The sequence below is a fragment of the Eutrigla gurnardus genome (assembly GCF_963514095.1).
Source record: "Eutrigla gurnardus genome assembly, chromosome: 18".
NCBI lineage: Eukaryota > Metazoa > Chordata > Actinopteri > Perciformes > Triglidae > Eutrigla > Eutrigla gurnardus.
Genome location: NC_139929.1, coordinates 10,101,619 through 10,123,055, shown reverse-complemented (window position 1 = coordinate 10,123,055; position 21,437 = coordinate 10,101,619). Strand labels below are relative to the sequence as shown.

General features: G+C 41.2%; 1 protein-coding gene across 1 annotated transcript in view; it reads right to left on the bottom strand.

The window, feature by feature from the left end:
- Positions 1-14,358: 14,358 nt before the first annotated feature.
- LOC311028810 (cadherin-20-like) overlaps positions 14,359-21,437 on the bottom strand; it is a 63,071-nt gene continuing 55,992 nt past the window's right edge. Inside the window, exons 9-12 of the mRNA XM_084033597.1 lie at positions 19,692-19,813; positions 18,824-18,941; positions 18,006-18,257; positions 14,359-16,223 (exon numbers count right to left, since the gene is read on the bottom strand). Coding sequence (XP_083889723.1) covers positions 15,706-16,223; positions 18,006-18,257; positions 18,824-18,941; positions 19,692-19,813 — 1,010 coding nt within the window. The 3' untranslated portion in view covers positions 14,359-15,705. The remainder of the gene's footprint in view (positions 16,224-18,005; positions 18,258-18,823; positions 18,942-19,691; positions 19,814-21,437) is intronic.

Here is a 21,437-nt window from a genome sequence, read left to right as displayed (position 1 = left end):
ACCAGTGTACTTTCATACATTTATTTTTATTCTCTGTTGAGTTTAATCTTATTGATTAATGAAATGTTCCTCACTGTCCGAACTATCGCACTCACGTGGAACTTATTCAGTGAGAAAATTATCCCTAACAATTTGCATGTCCATGTATGTCGTAGTTGCAGTTGGTTCCAAGATGATGAAACAATTTAAATGTGACAGCCAAAGAAAATGACCCTCCCCTAGCCAGCAAAGTCAGCATACAGACGAAGAGGAAAATCCATTATTTTCCACATGCAATTGTTCCTTTGGTGCAGGTAATGACAGGGTAATTAGTACGTCGGTGCTCATTATGCACAGCAACTGTCGGTTGGTGGGTTTTCAGGATATGGAGGCCCTCATTAACATTTTGACAGCTCGCAGCAGAATATTACCAATCAATCATGCTGGAATTCAGAAGCAAATGTTTTTCTGGAGGTCAGCATCTACTGAGGGTTTAAATTAGAAGAACATTTTGGTGAAACATTGAATTTAATGTCCTTCGTTTTTTAAGCATTCTTTGCAGAATTAATTGTCAAGGTTGCTTCATCACGTCCATATTAAATCCCACCAAGAGTTTAGTAATTTATATGGTTAGAACAAAATTAATAAGTGGGTTTCCTTCCAAATGCCACCCACTTGTTAGAAATGAGTGCTGGCATGAAAGTAAAAAAAATAACCTTTTTAATTGTTGTTAATCATTTTAGGACCTTTTGCTTGTTTGCAAAATTTCTTAATGTAAAATGTGTTTTTATATATATTGACCCATTACACTTAAAAATTAAACTGTAAATGAAGCATACCATTTTGAAACAAATCACTTAAATTAATTATTCAGTATGAACTACTTGGCACCTTTATATTCCTATGTGCTTCGGATTCTAAAACCATGCTGGGAAAACCTGCTTTGATCTACATTTGTATAGAAATATAGAAATAGCCAGGTGATGCTGAAGTATTTATGATGTTTTGATGCAGGGAAATAAAACTGGATGGTTCAAAATCTAAAATCTCTGTGCGCTTCTGCATGAACAGATAAAAGTGCTGTCATGCATTTGAGATACACCCTGATTTCTATCTGGTTTAATTCGGCTCAGGATATGACAATCGTCACGTCGCTCCTGCTTTTTAATTTCCTGCACGTCCACCATGGAAACACGCAGCCTTGGTTGGAGGCACGACACGTTCCAATCGGCAGCGGACCTTTTTGCTCAGACATATTCTCACCAGGACCTTTGCATGAACAGGGCAGATGGCCAAACAGATCCTGAACCGCTTCCAATGTTTTCCAGCTTCTGACTTACTTACTGTCGGCAGGGCACAGCTGGTGTGGAGAAACAAATGTGAGAAGTTGAGGTGTCGCTTGCTAACTGCACAATGGAATTCACGAGTGCACGTGAAGTAAGCGAGTGCAGCGGGGGATGGTAAAAGTAGAATAACAGGGCTTGTAATTTAAAGGGGAAGAGATGAGAGGATGGTAACAATGGGGTATAAACAACAGATGGTACACTTTATCAATGGCGCACTCTGCTCCTCGGCTCAGCCCTCGTGCTATTCTTTGAATTTAAGTATTGTTTGTTTCAAGTCTGGCCTGAACTGGCTTCCTTCCTCCCCGAGCTCCGGGACCTGAAGTGTGTACATGCAGTCATTTCCCCTCCCCTCCCTCCTGCTTCGCTCCTGGAAATCCCTCTGACGCCGACAATACCCCAATTCCCTCGTGCAATTACACTTCAAGGACTTAATCACACCAGTTGACACTCGCCGCTTTTTTTTTGCCCCCGGAATTCTCCTGTTTTGTTTTTTTACCTCTCCGATTGACTTTCCCCGGGTCCGACTTAATTACTGATTTAATAGACACGGTTTTTCGTTTCCCTTCATCGTCTGTCTTTCTGTACCCATCGGTGTCTTCTTATCTTTGAGGAGCAGCGTTGAGGATCACCGGGATACCCGTTAAGAGAAGGTTTAATTAGGAGTGTAGACAGCCCAGAGCTTTGCTTGTGTAAGAAATGGCCCTTGAGTTGAAGAGTTCTCTGTCAATCTTTCACGGATTGTTGGCGTGATGAAGATGGAGACGGGAAGGGAAAGGACAAGATGGATTTCAGAGTGTGTTGTGTGTTTTTCTTCAGGCGTCTACTTAACCCATCGCTTTAGCTTTTCCACCGCCGGGAGTTCTTATGTAACATTTAACATCCCATTCTTACAACAAGACACTGTCTGTTTAAAAGTACAATAGTGCTGGAAAAGATTCAACAGTTTAAATAATTGATTAATCATTTCAAAGTACTTCATGAAATAAAAATGCTAAATATTCGTACGTTCCAGTTTCTCCAATGAGTAACACTAAGGACCATCAAGACATGTTTTACATAAACAATAAAAGGAAAAATCTATTCTAGAGATGAACTGATAAGTCTTAGAATTCATAAAAAATAAACTGAATACCTTTTTTTTTTAAATAAGGTCCCATTGTGGGACCACCATCCTCAATGGTCAATGGCCGAGTGTAATGCTGCTATGGCTAAAGAGATAACAGACAACGATGACATAAAATACAGTGTATGAAACCACACACACACACACACTCCTGTCTCTCACACACTTCTTGGCGTCTTTCCACGCAGCTGTTTTGATCTGCAAACCACAGAAGAGCTGAGTGGCTTGTTTCAGTCTGACCTTTGTGGTTTGGAGAGGAAAACATCAATTGGCGTCGGTCTTTGTGACGGACCGCTCATCCTTCATCGCTTCAATACTGTGTCAATGCAAATGACAACAACGGTAGTAAACAGTAAGCACTTTGCAGAAGCAGACTCATGCACTCCCTGACACTTTTCTTCATGAAGAGGTTTCGGCAAATTCGATCCAGTGATGTTTATTCATACAGTAGATTGTGTTCTACAAAACTGTTTGCCGGCTCTGTCAAAGGAGACAAAATAGATCAAAGGAAGGATGATGAAAAGCATTGATAGTAGAAAATTGAAGACTGGGGATATGTAATTTATCACAATGAACTCTTTGTTCCCCTAATTTTATGTCAATACATCTTGTTATTGTCACAATGTTCTAAACAGTCAACAGCAATCATTCAGTGGACAAACAATAAATACAATGGGAATTTATTCATTTTATTACATTTAAAAGGTTGGATGTCAGAGTGTCCTTGAGTTTGCGATGCAGTTCTTGCAACTTATTTTTATCACATGTATCAATGTATCTAATGCATAAACTATATTATTTATTTCACCTTTTTGCCTGCAGGAATACATTACAATGTTCACATCAGGATTAAGAGTATGTGACCCATCTTTTCCTTAGTCCACCACTTTGGTCCGCGCTGAAATATCACAGCAACTACTTGATTCATTGTTAGGAAGTTTTGTTCAGATTTTTATGGTGCTCAGAGGATAAATTCAACTGACTTTGACGATCCTCTAACCTTTTCTCCAGTGTCATAACTAGGTTGAGGTTTGAGGCTATGAGTGAAATTATTTTGGACCCATAATCACCAAATACCTGTAAAACGGATGTCATTCCTATCAGCATTAATTTTACTCAATGTTTAGTGGCAGCAGGTAGTGTCACACAAGCGTTGGTAATTTATTAAAGGATGAGCAGTAAATGGGAGTTGGAGTTAATGGGGTAAACATGGCAAAGCCACCATCATGGGCCTTTAAATAACATTTTTTACTTAGCTTGACCTCCTCTGACACAGTATTTGTCACTCTTTTTTTTCTACCAGAAAAACACTTCATCCTCAATTAGATGGCCTCTTAATTAGATTCGAGCCGCAGATTATTTGTTGTCAGTGGTGACAGGGCTGTAAAAGAAGACGATGGCAGGATCAATACCATTGGGAGATGACCTTTGCTGCAGGTGATAGAAATGTAGATTACCATATTTTTAGATCAGGAATATGGTAAGTCTGAATATACCCTCCCTCCAACCGCACACACATATGCACATCCTCATGTGTTGTGATAGTTCAAAGAGCTGTTAACTGAAATTAATTCTGCAAAGAGCTCGCTCTCTGCGTTCCGATGACGTTTTTTTGCCATTTGCCGATGTATTTCCCATCGCCAGTTTAATTTATTTACCCACCTATCGATTCAGAGAGTTCCCAGCGATGCATGGCCCTGTGCAAATGATTGCACTATACTGGAGTATTGACTGTAGAAACCTTTTATTGTGCCATCATCACACAGGCCTGCGAGCCAATTTCCGCAAGCAGTGCATTTTTTATGCTCACAATCATAAAGGCAGACAAGCAAAAATATGCACACGCACGCGCACACACACACACACACACACACACACACACACACACACACACACACACACACACACACACACACACAGACACACACACACACACACACACACACACACATTGAGAGGCAAACACCTGCACTTGCTCAGTGCGAGATGGGCCTCTTTTCTTCGCAGCCGTGCTCCAGCTTGTCTAATCCATCAGTTGTGGAGAAAGCTAGGCCAGCCGTTTTCACTGAATCCCCCACCGTCAAAGGCATCAGCCCGCCTGCCTGTCCCCACCAGCCGAAAAGATATTAACGCAGCACTGCACTGGTTGTGTCACCAAACCTGGGCAGGTAACAAAATGACTGAGTTTTGGTTTTTTGATTCGTCTTAGATTTCTGCTGCCTCCCCAGCTTAGCTGTTAAGCCTCCCAGCAGACATTGGGCAAGATGTTTGAAGCATCTTACACCACAGGGAGGTTCCCATCCACACTCACTCCCACGGAGCATTTTTTAAGCCACAGTCTGACTTTCCTGAATCAAGATATTGAGATGTAATAAAGACACGAGCAGATGTTTGAAATTTGTCACCAGCTGCACCAGAAATAAAATACATGCATTTAAATGAATGTGACATCTACAATTTATCCATTAAGTCTTATTCTAATGACATTTGATCAACGTCACAATTCATTTTGGACTCTGGTTTATGCTTTCAAGTGACTTATCCCCCCAGGATAAAATCTGATGTGCATATGTATGTGTATGCATGGATTGGTGCGGACAATTTTGAATGAAAATATTCAATATTCTGCAGCGAGAAACACAACCAGCTCATCAGGAATGTACAGACGTTCATAGATGAAAAAATAAATATACGTTCTGCATACAGCTAGGGTCATTTTAAAACATCATAAAGTAAAAGTTAAATGCCTCTGCTTCCATTTCTCTCTCCATTTCTTTGTCTCTCCTCAATTTTAACAAACATTGGTACAAGCAGGTCTTTCCACTGGAATGCAGGAAATGTGCATTTACGAGTTTCCTCCTTTTTAAAAGACGCATCAGAACGCGAACACTATTTCAAGGCAGCCAGACGAGCCTGTAATTATCCTTTGATCTGATGGCACAACAGGAGAGAACACAGATACAGCTAATAGCCGGCATGCATGCCTTTAGAGATAAGAAGAAAGAGAGCAAATCCCCTGAAAAAAAGCTGGCTCCAAAACATGAACGAAAACACATGAAACAAATTTAAAGGCAATAAAAAATTATAAAGAAAGTGGCATTGAAGCAAACAACACATAATCGCTTTAAAATATTCTAACTAGTGATGTAATTTAATTAGTACAACTATATATATATATATATATATATATATATATATATATAAAATATAAACCTAAATTAAATTAGAGCTGAAATAGAGCTGTTGTAGCTGCATGATTTATCAGCATATTCTCAGGCTAATTAAGATACATGGATGACAAATATCGTCCTGCCTAATTGTTATATTGCAATATTGTGAAACAATTGTTAATGTAAAGTCAAGTGCAAGTGATAGTTACATAGCCCAATATCACAAAACTTGCTTTATGATCCAGCAAGAAAGATAAAAAGAAATGCAACAAACCTGCGCAACGTGCAACATCGATGTTCACAAGAGCACACTATTGAAGTTACGTTAAAGGCAGCATGCGAGATGAAACAACAACCTTAAAGAGTCATCCATCATCTGATTCACCAACAAACTGCGAAGGTTTCAGGTCTTTTTGCTCCAGAGGAAAACCTCACACTCACTATTTTGTGCTGAAATACAATCCTGCATAATCTCAAAAACAAACATTTAAAAAAACACCCGCGACTCAAAGGCAGACCGGTTAAATTAAAAATAAAAGTTTACTGTGTCTGTAATTCAAATTAGGTTTCACCAGCAGCCAAACAGGCAAACAAAGCAGACACTTCCCCCCAAAATTGTATTTAAGTTACAAAAAATTCACTCTATTTTAAATGTACTCTTTGGTTATATAAAGGGGTGGTTGTTTTGATATAAGCCTCATTTCAACGAGTATATACCTTATTATTTTTGTTAATGTTGATGAATCAGTCAGGAATATATTTTGATTTGTGTTTCCACATGTGGGCAGTAACTGCATTTGACCGCGTTTGAGGCTCCGTTTCTACCTGCCATCGATCTGTTTACCGGCCCGGCCTTAATGAATGCACCGGGGAGGCTGGAGAGGTGGCATGACGGATTAAAGGAGGTCATACTCAACTCAAAACAAATGGGCCTAATCCTTTGGAATATGCATCATGCTGCTTATTCTGTACGCTCTGGCTCGACAAGATGCTTTGTCACAATGCACCCATTTCTGTCCGCCCCAAATCCACCGTCATGCTGACACATACTGGATACTGACACGCTTCGGGCGGAGCTTTCAAGGTCATCCAAGCATACAAACTGCTGCAGTGACCTTGAGCTAGATCCTCGAGGATCGGAGGAGGAAATAAGTCCCGTTTGTCAGAGGTGAAGAGAAATGCTTTGTTTCACTTCTCTCATTGGGAGAAAGTTCAGATTCTTAAACTCAAGTGCTTTAGATAATCCATAAAACATTAATAGAAAGTGCTACAATTGAAGAAATAAGAGAACAAATTAAAAGTATTGAAACGTTTGTTAAAAGTATAAAAAGATCAAGAGAGAAAATAAACATTTGTGAATGCAATGTAAAGTACAGACTGATTTAATACTGATACATGTTGTCGTTAAATCACAGTATCTTTTCCTGCTGAACTGACCTATCTGAACCTAACTCGCTGCATATGAAGATTTAAGATCTCCCAGATGGTATTCAGTAGATCAAATAGCCGGCAGGTTGAACCAGACGGAGGCAGCTGCTCTTCACTCACATGGCTGGATCTCCGTGGAGTGTGTCGATGAGTGATGTACGCTGGCAGCTCCCGTGATGCATCGAGCACAGGCCGAGCTTTCTCACAAGTCCTGGACTGATGATGACAGCCCCTCGCTCTCCGTCCATCCCCCGCTCTAGCTGCGATGTAGCCCGAGGCGTGCCCTTCGCCGCCTGCCCTTCAAAGACCCACCTGAGGACGTGGATGTCGGAGCTTATCATGACTGAGGACTGATGCTCTGTGTGGAGGGGAAATGGCCTTCCAACTTCCTGTCCCGCAAGACCATTTCGATATCTCCTCCGGTTGTCTGTCCATCTTCTTTTTCTGATTCTCAGATTAGCAGTCACACATCTGTTATGAATGTAGCTGTCTAATTAAACAAGATACATTAACACATCAAGTAAAATGATCTTTGCTGCAGATGTGTAACACAGATGCTCGACACTCCCTGATGAGTCTCAAATATTGATTTTTCAAAATGCCAAACACAGGTAGGACTCTTGTTGGACAAAGTCACACAGTTATTTTCCGTGTCAGGACCTGCCGAATACTAACTGGACACACCACAGGAAAGAAACCTCAACTGCAAAGACTGATTATTATGTGAATGTTGAATCTCAAGCTCAGCACAGAAGTTGGGAGTGACAGTGACAACTAAATTGACAGAAAATGTACATTTGTCCAAAGAGTATTGATGGTAAATGGAGTCGGTTGAAGCAGTAAACTCCTCAGTGTGCTACATCAACTCGAAGAAACTGATTCTGTAAAAAGAGTCTCTCTACACGTCACTACTCAGCTACAATATGTCATGGCTGGACATCAGTAACTCCTGGTACATGCAGTAGACTGAAGAATGAATTGCTTCAATGGACTACATTTACCATCAACACCGATTTGAGCACAGTGTTCGGTACACAGATCAGTCAGCGAGGCAAACCGCCCAGACAGGGGTTAGGACACAAATCAGTTCCAAGAATAGCAGGCAAGGGCTCAAAAACACGGGGACAAACGCTGGAACAGACACAGAGGCACAAAGACCACCTGGTCACCGGAAACACATTACACAGGGTTTCTATACACAAGGAACAGGGGCTAATGAGACACAGGTGGATCTAACCAGGGACAGAGCAGACAAAGGATAACTGGTGGGAAACGCATAGGGACAGGAAGTGGACCGTCTGACTCGAGAGGAGAGGTAAGTAACAAAACAGAACAGGACAAAATGAACTGCAGAGCCGGCTGCTTTCAGTGTTCACTCAAACACTCAGAAGTGCATCACACGTGTGTGTGTCCTGTCGCATAATGTGCTTTTGACTGCAGCCCGTGTCTGCACAGCTGGCCTTACATGTGTGCGTGACCAGATGCACAGAAGTTTGCATGCCTTCGTGTCTATCTTCAGCCATATGTTGGACAGCTTTAGGCTCTAGGGACACACAATCGTGTGTCATAGCGGGCTGAGAGGCTGCAGGATTTAATTTAGCCCAAAGACAACACCTGCTAATTGCACTGGTTAACACACCCTCAAGTAGAAATCACCTTCAGTGAAATCACCTGCTGAAGTGAAAACATGCAGCTTCAGGTTGGCTCTGTGCCAACGTGGAACATGATTGTCCTTCCCAGGTGGTTCATTTGGTCCAAAGACAATTATTAAGCCGGTGCGGTTTTTTTCTGAGGGGTCACAAGATGGTCAACAACAAAAACATACTGTATAAAAGACACATAACAAGTTTTTTTTTTTTTATCTCTTAAGGCCTAAACGTCTTCTTCATAAATAATATGTAAAGAATCAGTCTTTCTTCATAAATATTGTTTGGTTTTAAAGGCTAACAACAAAAAAAGTTGGGGAGCTCCAATTAAAAGGAAGAGATTCTATTTTTCAACCCAGGCATTAAATGGACTTGAAGGAGACAGATTTTTTTTTCAATGGTCGAAGCAGCAAAGAGACGTCCAGAACATTAGTGTCCCTCAGAAAAAAGCAAAGATAAAAATAATAAGATATGTTTGACCTGGAAACTGCTCTTAGAAGAGATTTGATTTTGGTAGCTACATTTAGATTTTTTTAAGAAATAGAATTTGTTCAAAAGAACAAATACATTGAATAAAGTTTAGTTAATTTTGATGTTACTTGGCACTAAATTGTTACACAAATGTTTCAGACGCAGGTAAAAATCTACAATAAATGAAAGTGTTCATTAATGGTTTTGTGTGACTTTCTGTTCACAAAGCCATTTTCATAAGGTCTCGGTTGAAAAATAGGGTTAAACCATTTTTGAAGAACTAAATAGGAACCCTATCACCGTGACAACAACCAGTGGTGTAGCCATATCCCAATCTCGCTCTGATTTGACACCCATTTTATATGAACCAGCTCCTCCATCATGCCCCTTCCTGTCCAATCGCTGTTTCTCTATTTGTAGAACGTGGCATTCGTCGGAGGGGTCTCGGATACCTAATAAGCTGTGTGCCTAATCCAATTTGTCAGATCCAGTTTGTGTTATCATGCTTCACTTCACTTCTTTTTCTTTTTTTTGTCAAAGCAGAAAGACACTGTGATTCTTCTCTTGGGATTAAAGGACACAAACAAGTTGGTCATTGCGGGGAGGATGAGAGAGGAAGTAGAGTGATTGCAGGACCAGTGGGTGATTTTTATTATTTTTTATTTCTCATCCATTGCTTTGACAACTGTTAGTTAAAACCTGCTAGATCACTTCCCACCTCATTCATTTCAATTCATATGTAGGCTCCAAGACGGAGGTGACTGTCATTGCTGTTAATAATAAAATGTGCAAAGCAGCCAAGACTGAGACGAAGCTCACAGGATCAAAAAACATTCAGAAGTGAAGAATAAAAAATGCCTCCCCTGCTTGAATAATTCTAACTGGGTATCAGGCTGAAAGCAGAACATGTACTTGTGTTCCTCTGTCATCTTTACCTGCCGAGTCCTCCTCTATGTTTTTCTCTCTGTTATTTTTTTCTGGAAGTGGGTGGGATGTGGGATGCTTTGACGCTGCTTTTCATTTTTCATTTTTGGCTCTTTTGTGTTCATGTGGCACCTGGAAATAAGATGTTACCAAAATGACACCAATTGAAAGGGAACCATTAAAAAGTAAGTGTCAGATTTGCGTCCTGTCATTCGGTAACGCTTAAGTATCAAAGTAAGTCTGGTGGGCCTTGTTAGGAAATTATAGATTTTACTTAAAGAATAAAGAAAAGAATAAAATAATTGTTAGCATTAGCAGCACCGCTGTCAAGTGACAAGAACCAAATCATTATTCAAATCCAGATTTATCTTCTTTCAACAATTCTACCCTCTAAACCATAGTAGAGTTTGCAGTGCATCTGTGTCAGAAGATTGTGCTTTGCTTCACAATAGACTGACTGGTTGGCTGCCTGAAATGGGTGTTAAATTCAGGACACAACTAGCATGTAAGCATGAAAGTTGTTGAGTTGGAGATATCTGTTTCAATAATTCATGGCAGAACTAGGGTCAGTTTTCTTTATTCCTTAAAGATGTAAATACAAAATGTGCTCAAAATGGCGACAGGTGTGCCAGTGGCTAGCAGCTAACAGTGCAAACAATGGCAACAGTGCTGACAGACGGTGTTTACCTGAGGGGGGACCAGAGGTCATTCTGCTCAGGTAGACATTACTCCACTAATGTAGTGGAGTAATTAGCTTATGATTAATATTGATGCTGGACATAGTATGGAGAACCTTTAAGTGACATTGTTGATGTGGTTGCAAATCAGCTACAGACTGTGGTATAATATAGGAAACATAGTGACGCTGCCTTGCAACACCTTGAGGCCCAGAATACGTTTTCTGTCCCATCTAAAATTTCTTTAAAATAAACCTAATTAGTGGTCATAGTGAGAGTACAGGCGTCATCATCTCCATCAGAGCTCATTTAGATGTTGATTAGACTCCTATCTTTGGCCACCTTTTCTGTTATTCAACAAAGCTGCTCCTGCCATCACATGAGCAGATTTCCAACCACGTTTCTGTCCACATATCAACTGGACTTCCAGAAAATGGACAAAAGAGAATGCTAATTAATGTGCTTTTCAACCCACTGCTGTTATGCAAATATTAAGCGCTGGTTCATTGTGATAAACAGCAGGTGGACGCTTATTGAATGAGTGGCAGTCAAACCTCAAATGGTGGAAAAACCATGCTTTTTGTATGTCACAATTTATTTTCTAAGCCTGTTTCCATTGCACTTTGTTGAATTTGACTTTTCTTTCATGCACCTACTTTGCCACCTCAGTTGTGTAAAAACTTTTGCAACAACTTTTAATTGAAAATGCCCAAATCCACAACAGGTTTATGCAAATACAGCTACTGTGATGCATGTGACAGTTTTAACCCACAGCACAATGGCACCTTAAATTCAAAATGCCTGGTGTTTGTAGGTCAAACTTGAAAGAGGGGCTCAATTTTGGAGTTATTTTAGGGGACGCTATTTATCCATTTTAGCTTCCCCCGAGCACAAGACCCAAAGCATATCAAATTCTTCACCAGTCCCGATACGAGCATGTCTAGCCCCTCAAAAATGGGATTGAAATAACAATAATAACAATTCTGGAGATTTCAATAAGTTCTTGCCGACTTATCGTATTAGGACCAGAGCACCGACTTCTAGTCGGTGCTCTGGTCCTAATACGATTTTCTTCCATTTCTATACATAACTGAACAGGAATTGTGGGGAGGCAGAAGGTCAGAGATGGTGAAACAAAAACAGATATGATTGGATGATGCTTGACTGCGTGATTAAGTGCTAAAAATAGTTGAGGCCAGCTCCATTTTTATCTGTAGCGCATCACCTCAGCCGTCAGTTCGTAGCTTCATGTAATTGCAATTGTCAGCAATGGGGACTTGGCACTATTTGGCCAAGAAGGAAGAAAACAAAAGAAATGAGCAGATTAAATTACTGTCAACCTCCGTGAGGCGCCGACGATGCGACACTCTGTTCTCGCAGCAAGAACCCCGACGGTAAAAGCTCATGTTCTGCTGCACTTAGAGATAAAGCTGAAATAACCCATCGCAGCACTTGTGAGCCTGGCTGAGAGGAGGATGAAGAGGGGAAGAAACGAGTGAGGGAGAAGGGATGAAAGACATGGAGGAATAAAAAGAGAAGTTGGACCGAAGGAGACGGAATGAACTGCAGGGAGAATGAAAGAGGTAGGAGAGACGGGAAGAGATAAGAAGAGGATCAGAGAGAGAAAGCCCGGCAGACATTTGGGTCTGTATATATGTTTCGCTCTCTAACCCCACATGTCAAATGGGTCGGACCTGCTCTTCCCTCCCAGGGCCTGGAGTTTGCCTTTCTTTCTGCCCCTCAATTTCCAGCAGAGCGGAGTGTGTTTTTCCACTTCGCATTAGGGGATGATTCACTGGGTCTGCTGCGGTTTACCCTCAGTAGGATTAGAGCTGGAAGGCTTCTTATTATCCTCTACCGTTTGAGCCCCTTCGTTTGTTAGAAAGAGCAGTGGAGCTTAAGACAAATTACCCCCTCAGTGGCTTTCGGATGGCACCGCTCCGGCCTGGAAAAGGCCCTGGGAAGGGAAACTGGGCAAAATGGGATGGAAAGGGTGTGATTGGGGTGTGTGTGTGTGTGTGTGTGTGTGTGTTAGAGGGGTTGTTAGGATTCAATTCATGCAGCGGGATGAGGCAAACTGTAGGGAAGGGCACTGAGGAGGAAAGAGACCGCAGGACATGAGCTTTATATGCTGACAAATGCTTGTGACAAGAGGTTTGTGATGAGGAGGGATGGGAATAAGGTCACAGCGAGTGCTGATCCTTCTTCTGGAGTAAACTGAGCCAGTTTGATAATCTAGAGAATAATACAACCCTGACACTTGTCTTGATGTTAAAAAAGTATATATATATATATAATATTCATTAGGATAGTTCAATAATACAAGATAAAGAAAAAAAGTTTCAGGGTTTTATTATTCTCAGTTTGGCATATGTATTTTGGTATATATGCCAAAAAAGTAAAAAAAACAAAAAAACAACATGATTTCTTCCTGGAAAACAAATCATGACGTGTGCTTACATCAGCTGTCACCAACCTTTTTACATCAATAATATCATGACCTTCTTATGGAAATGTATCCAAAAGGGCACATATTTAATAATATGTTTAATTTGCATATTTTTCCTGGGGAATTTTATAAAAAAAATATAAATTTTCTGAATTTTAATAATGAACCTGGAAAATGATCATTCTAATAGTTACATTTTGCACCTGTGGCGTCTCACCTTAAAGGTGCATAAAGTAATTTTCGCAGAAAGACGACACAAATTTACCTCTCACAGCCGGAAACAACCCCAGACCATCCGACAACAGATACGGTTGGAAGCTAGAAGAAACTACTGATGAGAAAACTTTGATCTGATGCAAGAAGGAGAAACATGGCGATTTGTAAAGCCTTCACAGACTGTTGAGTGTTAAAATAAAGAGAGACAAATTAGAGAACATTCCCCAGTGTTGTGTTCAGCATGCAGATGAAGGGAGTGAAACTGTAAATACTGTGAATATTACAGGCTCATATTCTGTGTTACGTCACAATGCCACTTAGCAGGTCAGCCTTATTTCCACTTTTTAATTACCTTTACCTTTTCCTCTTGATCTTTCCTTTTTCCTTTCCCATACTTCCTTGATGTCACTTTGATTGATAAGCAGTTAAGTCGAAACTCCTGTTTCTATTTTTTTGATCCACACTGGCCGATCCGTTTCGCTCATATACACGTTACAGTGAAAGCAATCAAACAGAACGTTGCGATGTGCTACCGAGGCTGGAGGTGGGGGAGATGAGCTTTTAATCAATGCTGAAGAAAAATCGCTTCAAAACAAAATATGACAAGCAAGTTAAGCACTTTGAGGGGAAAAAACTGTAATGAAAAGTGAATCAACTGCAATAACACTTTGGAGGCCAATTCAGCGTGTGATTGCAAATTTAAATAGCTGCTTTATCTTTTGAAGGACTTGCATTTCTGTCATGCTTCAGGGGGTCACATAATGCTCCTCAGCACCAAAAGGAGCAGTTTATTATTACAAACGACTTTGAAAATGGCCACCCAGATGTTCCCAAAGCACAATATCTTTTCTTCCATCGGTGAATATAACAATTGTCTAGTCTTGAAGGGATTAAACGACAGTAGAAAAGCAAGCTTTTTTTCTTCAGTTTTATTACCAAGAATACAAAAAAATATCTACATTCACATACCACTTACTGTAGCATGATTGACCACATACATTTCAAGTAAACCAATCAAATTATCAAAATGTACCTTCAACTCGTTCCTAGTTTGTAAAATCCTTTTTTTTTTTTTTTGGTGTGTGTGTGTTTGCCTTTATTTACTTTTTTTTGTCCATTTTTTTTATTTTAAACATTTGGCACTTAATGCAGATTATCAATGTCTCTGATGTCCACAAGTTTGGAGGATTAAGCCACATTTGTGTGGTGGCAGAAAAGCAACGCAGTTTCTCCAACCAGGCAGATCAAGCCCCTGGTTGGCATGGCGATGCATCCGAAACAAAAGGCGACTCGGTCGTGTGCTCGTCCACGTTCGAAGATGATGTGCAACAACTTGCACATCTTCAATGGCATGTGACCGCCTGCTGGGATACGTCCAGCTTCACTCCTATACTCAATGATTAACTGCTTTGTTTTTTGGGGGGTAAATAAACAAGTTACGATACAAATAGCTAAAAAAGTATACAAAAACAATAATACGATAAACATATCAACCTGGAAAAAACCCCCACATGGGATTACAGCAACGTCTTCCCGTATGCATGTCACGTGACATTAAGAACTGCGTGAGAAACTCCTCATCACACGGACCCAAAACAAGCGTTTACATCATGTACGTTACAACATATGTGATCTTTTAAAGACTTCCTCACACGGCGGCAGTTTAAGTACAGTGTTGGTTTGAAGTACCCGAATAAGTTAGCAAAAAAAAAAAGAAGAAGATAAATACAGCACATGGAACAAAAATAAATTAAGACCTGCCACAGATGAAACAAACAAACAAAAAGAAAGTCTCCAATTGCAGCTGTGACTTTTCTCTCTCCCGTTTCTCCCCTCAGTGTTGTGGCTCGTCTCGTATAGAAGCGCAGAAACGGTGGATCAGCATTTCAGAGTTTGAGTAAGGTCTCTGTCGTTTTTCATCTCTGGCATAAATCACTCGACACTTTGAACCAAAGGGCTCCGCCTGTGGCTGGGTCAGGCCGGGGAGTTAACATGTGCTTTGAAGCCCTTCCTTTTTGCGGGGTCCTCGCAGGGCTGCCAGTCCAGCCTCCGGTCTCTGGGGGGAGGAGATTTTAAAACCAGCTCACACTGCTGCTGCGGGCATCTCAGGCCTTCAAGGCTGCTGGAGGAATCGAGGCTTCGGCAGGAATTCAAGTGCTAACAGACATGGATGTGGACGTGAGCACATCCCGGCTTAATTGTGCACACTTTTGTTTCATGTGTTTGTCTCTCTTTCTTTTGGTTGACTCGTCTCCGATTTCAAAAGGCAAACGGTTCTACCACATGGGAGGAGGGTTTGTCTCCAGCACGCCGTACATCTCGGCCAGTTTTTTAAAGCGAGGCCCCCAGTCGTTGAGATAGTCGTACTCGTGGTCTGTGTTGGACGTCCCCGACTGGAGCGAGCTGAGCGACTCGGCCACCGACCCTTCCCCCTCGTAGGCGTAGGTCTGCAGGGAGTCGTAAGGTGGAGCGCACGGGTCAATGTCGGCGTCCAGGAGCTTCGCCAGCACGTAGCCGTGAACGTTGCTGTCCCCGCCGCCGCCCACCACGCACGCCTGAGGCACGTAGCGTGACAGGCTCTCGATCTCCGGCAGCATGTCCTGTCTCATCTTGCCCAGGTGGTGGTGGGCCTCGCGTGGGTTCCACATGGCGGCGATGTCGAAGGCCTCGGTGTCCTCCTCGCCGCCGCCTTCGTCGTCGTAGCGCACAATGTTCTCGTGGACGTTCTCTTCCTCGTCGCACAGGTAGGGCTTCTTGCGTTGGGTGCGGAGGGAGAGCATGAGCAGGATCATCACTGGTTGGAGAGAGAAAAGAGACGTTCAGCATGGAGCCGGACGGGAGGATTTTATGGATGTCAAGATTTATACATTCTTAGCACTAATGTTGTTTTTGTAGAGCATATAAAGTTTAAGCTAGATGTCACACTTCTTTAAAACGTTTGTGCTAATTAATAGATTGTCTTATGCAATTGCAAATTGAACTTTGTCTTTTGAACACAATCAGCAATAACACGTCACTTTCGGATTTTGAATATTTTCTACTAATGTTCTAGATTAATGCAAAACCATCAATTTTGAGATTTTGGGCTATTTTGTTTCCATAACATCTCTTCTTTCAGATTCTGGCTGTTGACAGTATTTTATGATTTATGAAGTGAAAATAAGAGGCATGCGAAATCCACTCTGTAAAAACCTTTGACTGTAATATGTCAACGAAATGAAGGAAGCCGGCTTTATACAATGTTCTGATTGCTGCTCTGGATTTGCATGGGAATCAGCACATATTTCATAAAATAAACTGCCTTAATCAGCTGTTACATGGTGATATCCATACATTAAGATATTTAAAACTGTTCCATGAAAATGAAAAAGCAATACTGCTCTAGTTTGAACAACAGAACGGGACATGAACTCCAAATTTTGGTCCAAATTTTTGTATCAAATCTGGAAAAGCACACATTTCAAAGGCTGAATTAGTTTTTTTGTTTTTTCTCTCCCATCATTTCACACGCAAAAGCTGCAATGGAGTCAGGAAGAAGCCAGCTGGAGAAGAGCCTTGCTTGTACAAATGAAATTCAACGCCGTCTCTCACTTTGTACAATGCCTCATTACATGCCAAGCGTGAAGGCACAATAATCCAGAAAGATGTCATGCAGTTGCCGTTAACTAGAATTTCCAGCTCGAAAACATTTTGCCGGTCAGACTCCATTTGGAACCTCTGCAGCGGAATGTAAGAGCACAGACCGAAGGCGAGCCTCGGGGCAGCAGCAGCAGGCCTTGATTAAAATCACTGCAGCACTTTGTTTTACACCCTGACCTTTCTGCTGGAGAGTGTGTGCTTCTGTTGAGTATTGTGATACCTCCTGGAGAGCAAAACCATCAACCTTGAAGAAGAAAGAACAACTCCCACTTGTTTTAACCACATAAGAACAAGACGGAAAAGGGGAATGCAGCACACACGTGAACTCAACACTGTCCGTGCTCGTGGAAAGCTGGTTAAATGGCACGCAAAGAGCAAGATAATTTTATGGCACGCAAAATGACTTACAAATTCTCATTATTTATACGCCAATTAGTAAGAGTGGGCCGAAAAAGGAGAAACCAGAGGAGCATTAGAAGCAGCCAGCTAAGCCATCTCCCAGTGTGACATCGTCCGTGCAGGATTAAATATAGGTTTCTTCCTCTTCGTTCATTAGCGCCAGCTGCCCTCGAGTATCACACGGCCTTCTCCCCAGGAGGCTGATATGGGCCGACTTTATCTCTTTCTGCAGATGTGAGAGCTCCGCTGGTTCACTCACTGCTCCACCGGGAGGCCGAGCAACGTTCACTAACACACCTACAGGTGTATGCTCATCGTTTTGAATAGGCATCCTGATTTTATCGGTAATTATTATATATAGGCTATATATTGTATTTCGTTCTGTAAACTAGAGCTTCATAACATGATACACATCTTATCCTAAAAAGAACAAAAAAAAATGGCTTATTTGGGATAGTAAATCAGCCATGGTATCATTACATGACAGAAGGCCACTCTCCCTCCTAAACTTCCTCCGGGCAGCAGGTCATAAACTCACCCAGCAGGACGAAGATGCAGGCCAGGATGGCGATGAGCGCCCCTCGGCTGAGGCTTGCGGGCAGGCTGTACGCCTCGGCGTTGCACGACATGGCGTTGCCCTCCTGGTCGCAGCTGCACACTCGGATGGTCAGCGTGCTGGTGCTGGTCTGGACCGGCTGCTCGCCGTCAGAGATAAAGATGGGCAAGTAGAAGACGGTTTGTTCCTGCTGCGACCAGCTTCCTCGGCGCGTCAGGATCCACGCCGTGTTATCTGGAACGAGACGAAGAGTTCAGGCAAGGGTTGAGCTCATGGAGGAGTCAGGGCATGTACAGGAGAGTCAGGGTGAAGCTGGGAACTGAAGATTCACACAGCTGTAAGCTGAAAAACCAACAATTTATCACCCACTTTATCACTGTCTACATACCTAAGTTCAGAGAACAAACGAATCCTGTGTTACATTTGAATACATTTGTCATTTGATTCAAATAGTATTTAGTCGAAAAGAATATCAACATCAGCCTTCTGTCTTTTCAATGTTTATACAGAAATTAAACTGCTCTTTCTTTTTCTGTCACAAGTATTTGCACTCAAGTCCCAAGTCAAAGCAGGTAAGTGCTAAATCCTGGTCCAAGTCCCAAGTTACATCCCAAGCAAAGACATACGTCTCGAGTCAAGACAGGCAAGTGTGACTCCAAGTCCCAAGTCAAGCAGTCAAATATTTTTATGTCGGAAGGCTCAAGTCCAAGTGGAGTTGCAAGTCTATTTCGAACGCGTCAAGTCGAATCAGGTCATGTGATAGTCCTCAATTAAAAAATCTGTTGTGAACAAACAGTTACCTTGGTTGTCTCTCAGGGTGAAGTTGGGGTTGTTGGCGGCTTCGGGAGCCAAGCTGTAGTAGAAGTGTTGTCCACCCAGCGGATCATCTGGATCCACCGCCGTCACCGTCTGGATCAGCTGGATTACATCAGACGCACAGTTAGTTCCCAGCGGAGGAAAGGCTCTGGTTCACATTTGGCTGTGACCGAGCATGCAATTTAGAATTTAAAACATGAGCTTTTTGATTTCGATTTTTTGTCTACAAGATATTGAAATCTCCCACTTTATCACAATAAATATATATAAAGTACATTCATTCAAGTACAATTTTGAGGTACTTCTGCTTTAGTATTTTAATGTTACTTTATACTATATTGTACTTATTACTCCACAACACTTATTTAATAATTAAGTTACTAGTTACTTTGCAGATTCAGATGAATAATTTCAAATTTAATCAACAATTAAAATATGATATGTTATTATAGATACTTACTAACTAGGAGTTACTCAGCAGTATTTACAAGTAGTTACAATGAGTTACAATAATCCATAATCCACAATAATATACTACAATCCAAGAATTGGATATAATATGGGCCATTCTGCAAGTTTAGTTTAATGCTAATGCTCAAATACTTTTGAAGAACTTTTACTTGCAACAGAGTATTACTACGTGTATGTGAAGCTTTAGCAGTCAAATAATTGTAGCAGAGTAAAATGTGTTATATTTTCCTCTGGAGTTTAGTGGATGAGGAGTAAAGAGCAGCATAATGTGCCTCAAACTTTGTATTTTGAGAAATGTACTTGGTTTTCTTTCCGCCACTTAACAGCCGTATCATTCTTCACACTGTGCTGTTTCATGTTGTCATATCAGATGTTTCGCACCTGTCCTGCTTTGGCGTTCTCACACACATGAGCCTCCAAGTAGTGCGTCAGCGAGGGGGGATTATCGTTGACATCGAGGACCCTCACAGCCACCGTCACATTGGAGATCTGTGTGGGGTTATCTGCAGGAACACACAAACTCGCTTTAACAGCTTGTTGAAAAAGTGGAAAGCACTTCTTGTGTCATTGCTCACAGGATTCACAAGGTGATGTTTCAACAAATGTTTCCATAAAAATGGATTCTGTATATTTATTTTGAATGGGAAAAAATATTCTCAAGCTCTAGTTTCCACAAATATGTTCAAATAACTTATATTCTTCATTAAAAAAAAAAAAAAAAAAAAAAAAAGCTCTAGCGTCAATGTCCACAAATTTGTACAAAAGTGTTCATTCTTTATTTAGAATAATGGAAAATATCCTCAAGCTCCAGTTTCCACAAATATGTCCAAACTTTAATTTACTTTAAATAATGGAAAACAAATAGCAATAGCTATATAGGATACAGTCCGAGACAAAAAGTGAGTAGAACTCAAAACTTTCTTCCTTAATGATGAAACTTTCCAGTGTATAAACGTATAATCTTATTTATAGAAAAGTCCTGATCCATGAAGTATAGAAATATTTTCATTACCCTGGCATGACTTAAGGACACAGTACAGGAAGAGGCACAGATTGGTGAGAAGTTGTAAGATGCATTGATAGACTATATGACTAAATGACTGATAAATGAGTGTTTGAGGACCCTGCTGAGCTCGGTTTGTGCCTCCCTTAATCTTCCCCTCATTTACAGCGAGCCTGCGGCGCATTAGGCCTTCTCACGCCTAGATTACAATTCTATTATTCTCCATTACCAGTCAACCATTTGCATATCTTAACCAGCTGTGTAATAGGCAATAGGAAGGCAATTAGTAGGCAGTAACTACTTTCTCAGGTTTCATCCCATGATCGATCAATCAATGGCATGACTTTGGCTCTGGAGGTCGAAGCGCGTATGCGTTTACTGTATATATGTGTGCGTTTCAGCTCCAGAGTCAAAGTGTTGTTAGGTTGCTGACGTTTCACGGGGAACGGAGTGAAATCAGCGGCGTGAAAATCTATTTGAGTTAAAAGTGCAGTGCAAAGCAGCTCAGTTTAAATGTGAATATTGATGCAGTTGCTTTCACACATGAGAGTTTTGTTCCAAATGAGCTCCGAACAAGAATGTGAAAAGCACCGGGATTATTTAATCCTATAAAATCATGACTTAATCCTCATACTACTATGACTTTTAGCAAATAATATGACTTTGCATCATAATATAATGCCGTTTTAACATAAAAGTAAAATTGCAAGATAAGATAAAGTAAAGTGAAGAAGTGAAGTATGTGTGTTAAAGGAATAACTTATTCGAAGTTACAAATCAGTCCCATTCATCTGCTCCCCCTCTCTCTCCGTCCCTTCCTACCTGTGCCCTCTCTCGCCCTCGCCGTCTCTGTCACATCGCTAATTAGCTGCCATGCGTAAAGTTATTTAATTAGTCATTAATTCAATTACCATGTGTCTACCAAACAAAGAGACAAACAAAGCAGTGGGGGGGGGGGGGGGGGGGGTGAAGGTGACTTTCGCTGTATACCAGCTGTGTGCAGACCTGCAGGCACGTTACATAACTCTGCACGAGTTCTTTTCCAAACTCACTGCTTCTGTGTTTGTGTTTGTATGCACCAATCTGTTTATTCGGAGCTTTTTATCCCCACCAATCTCCTCCAT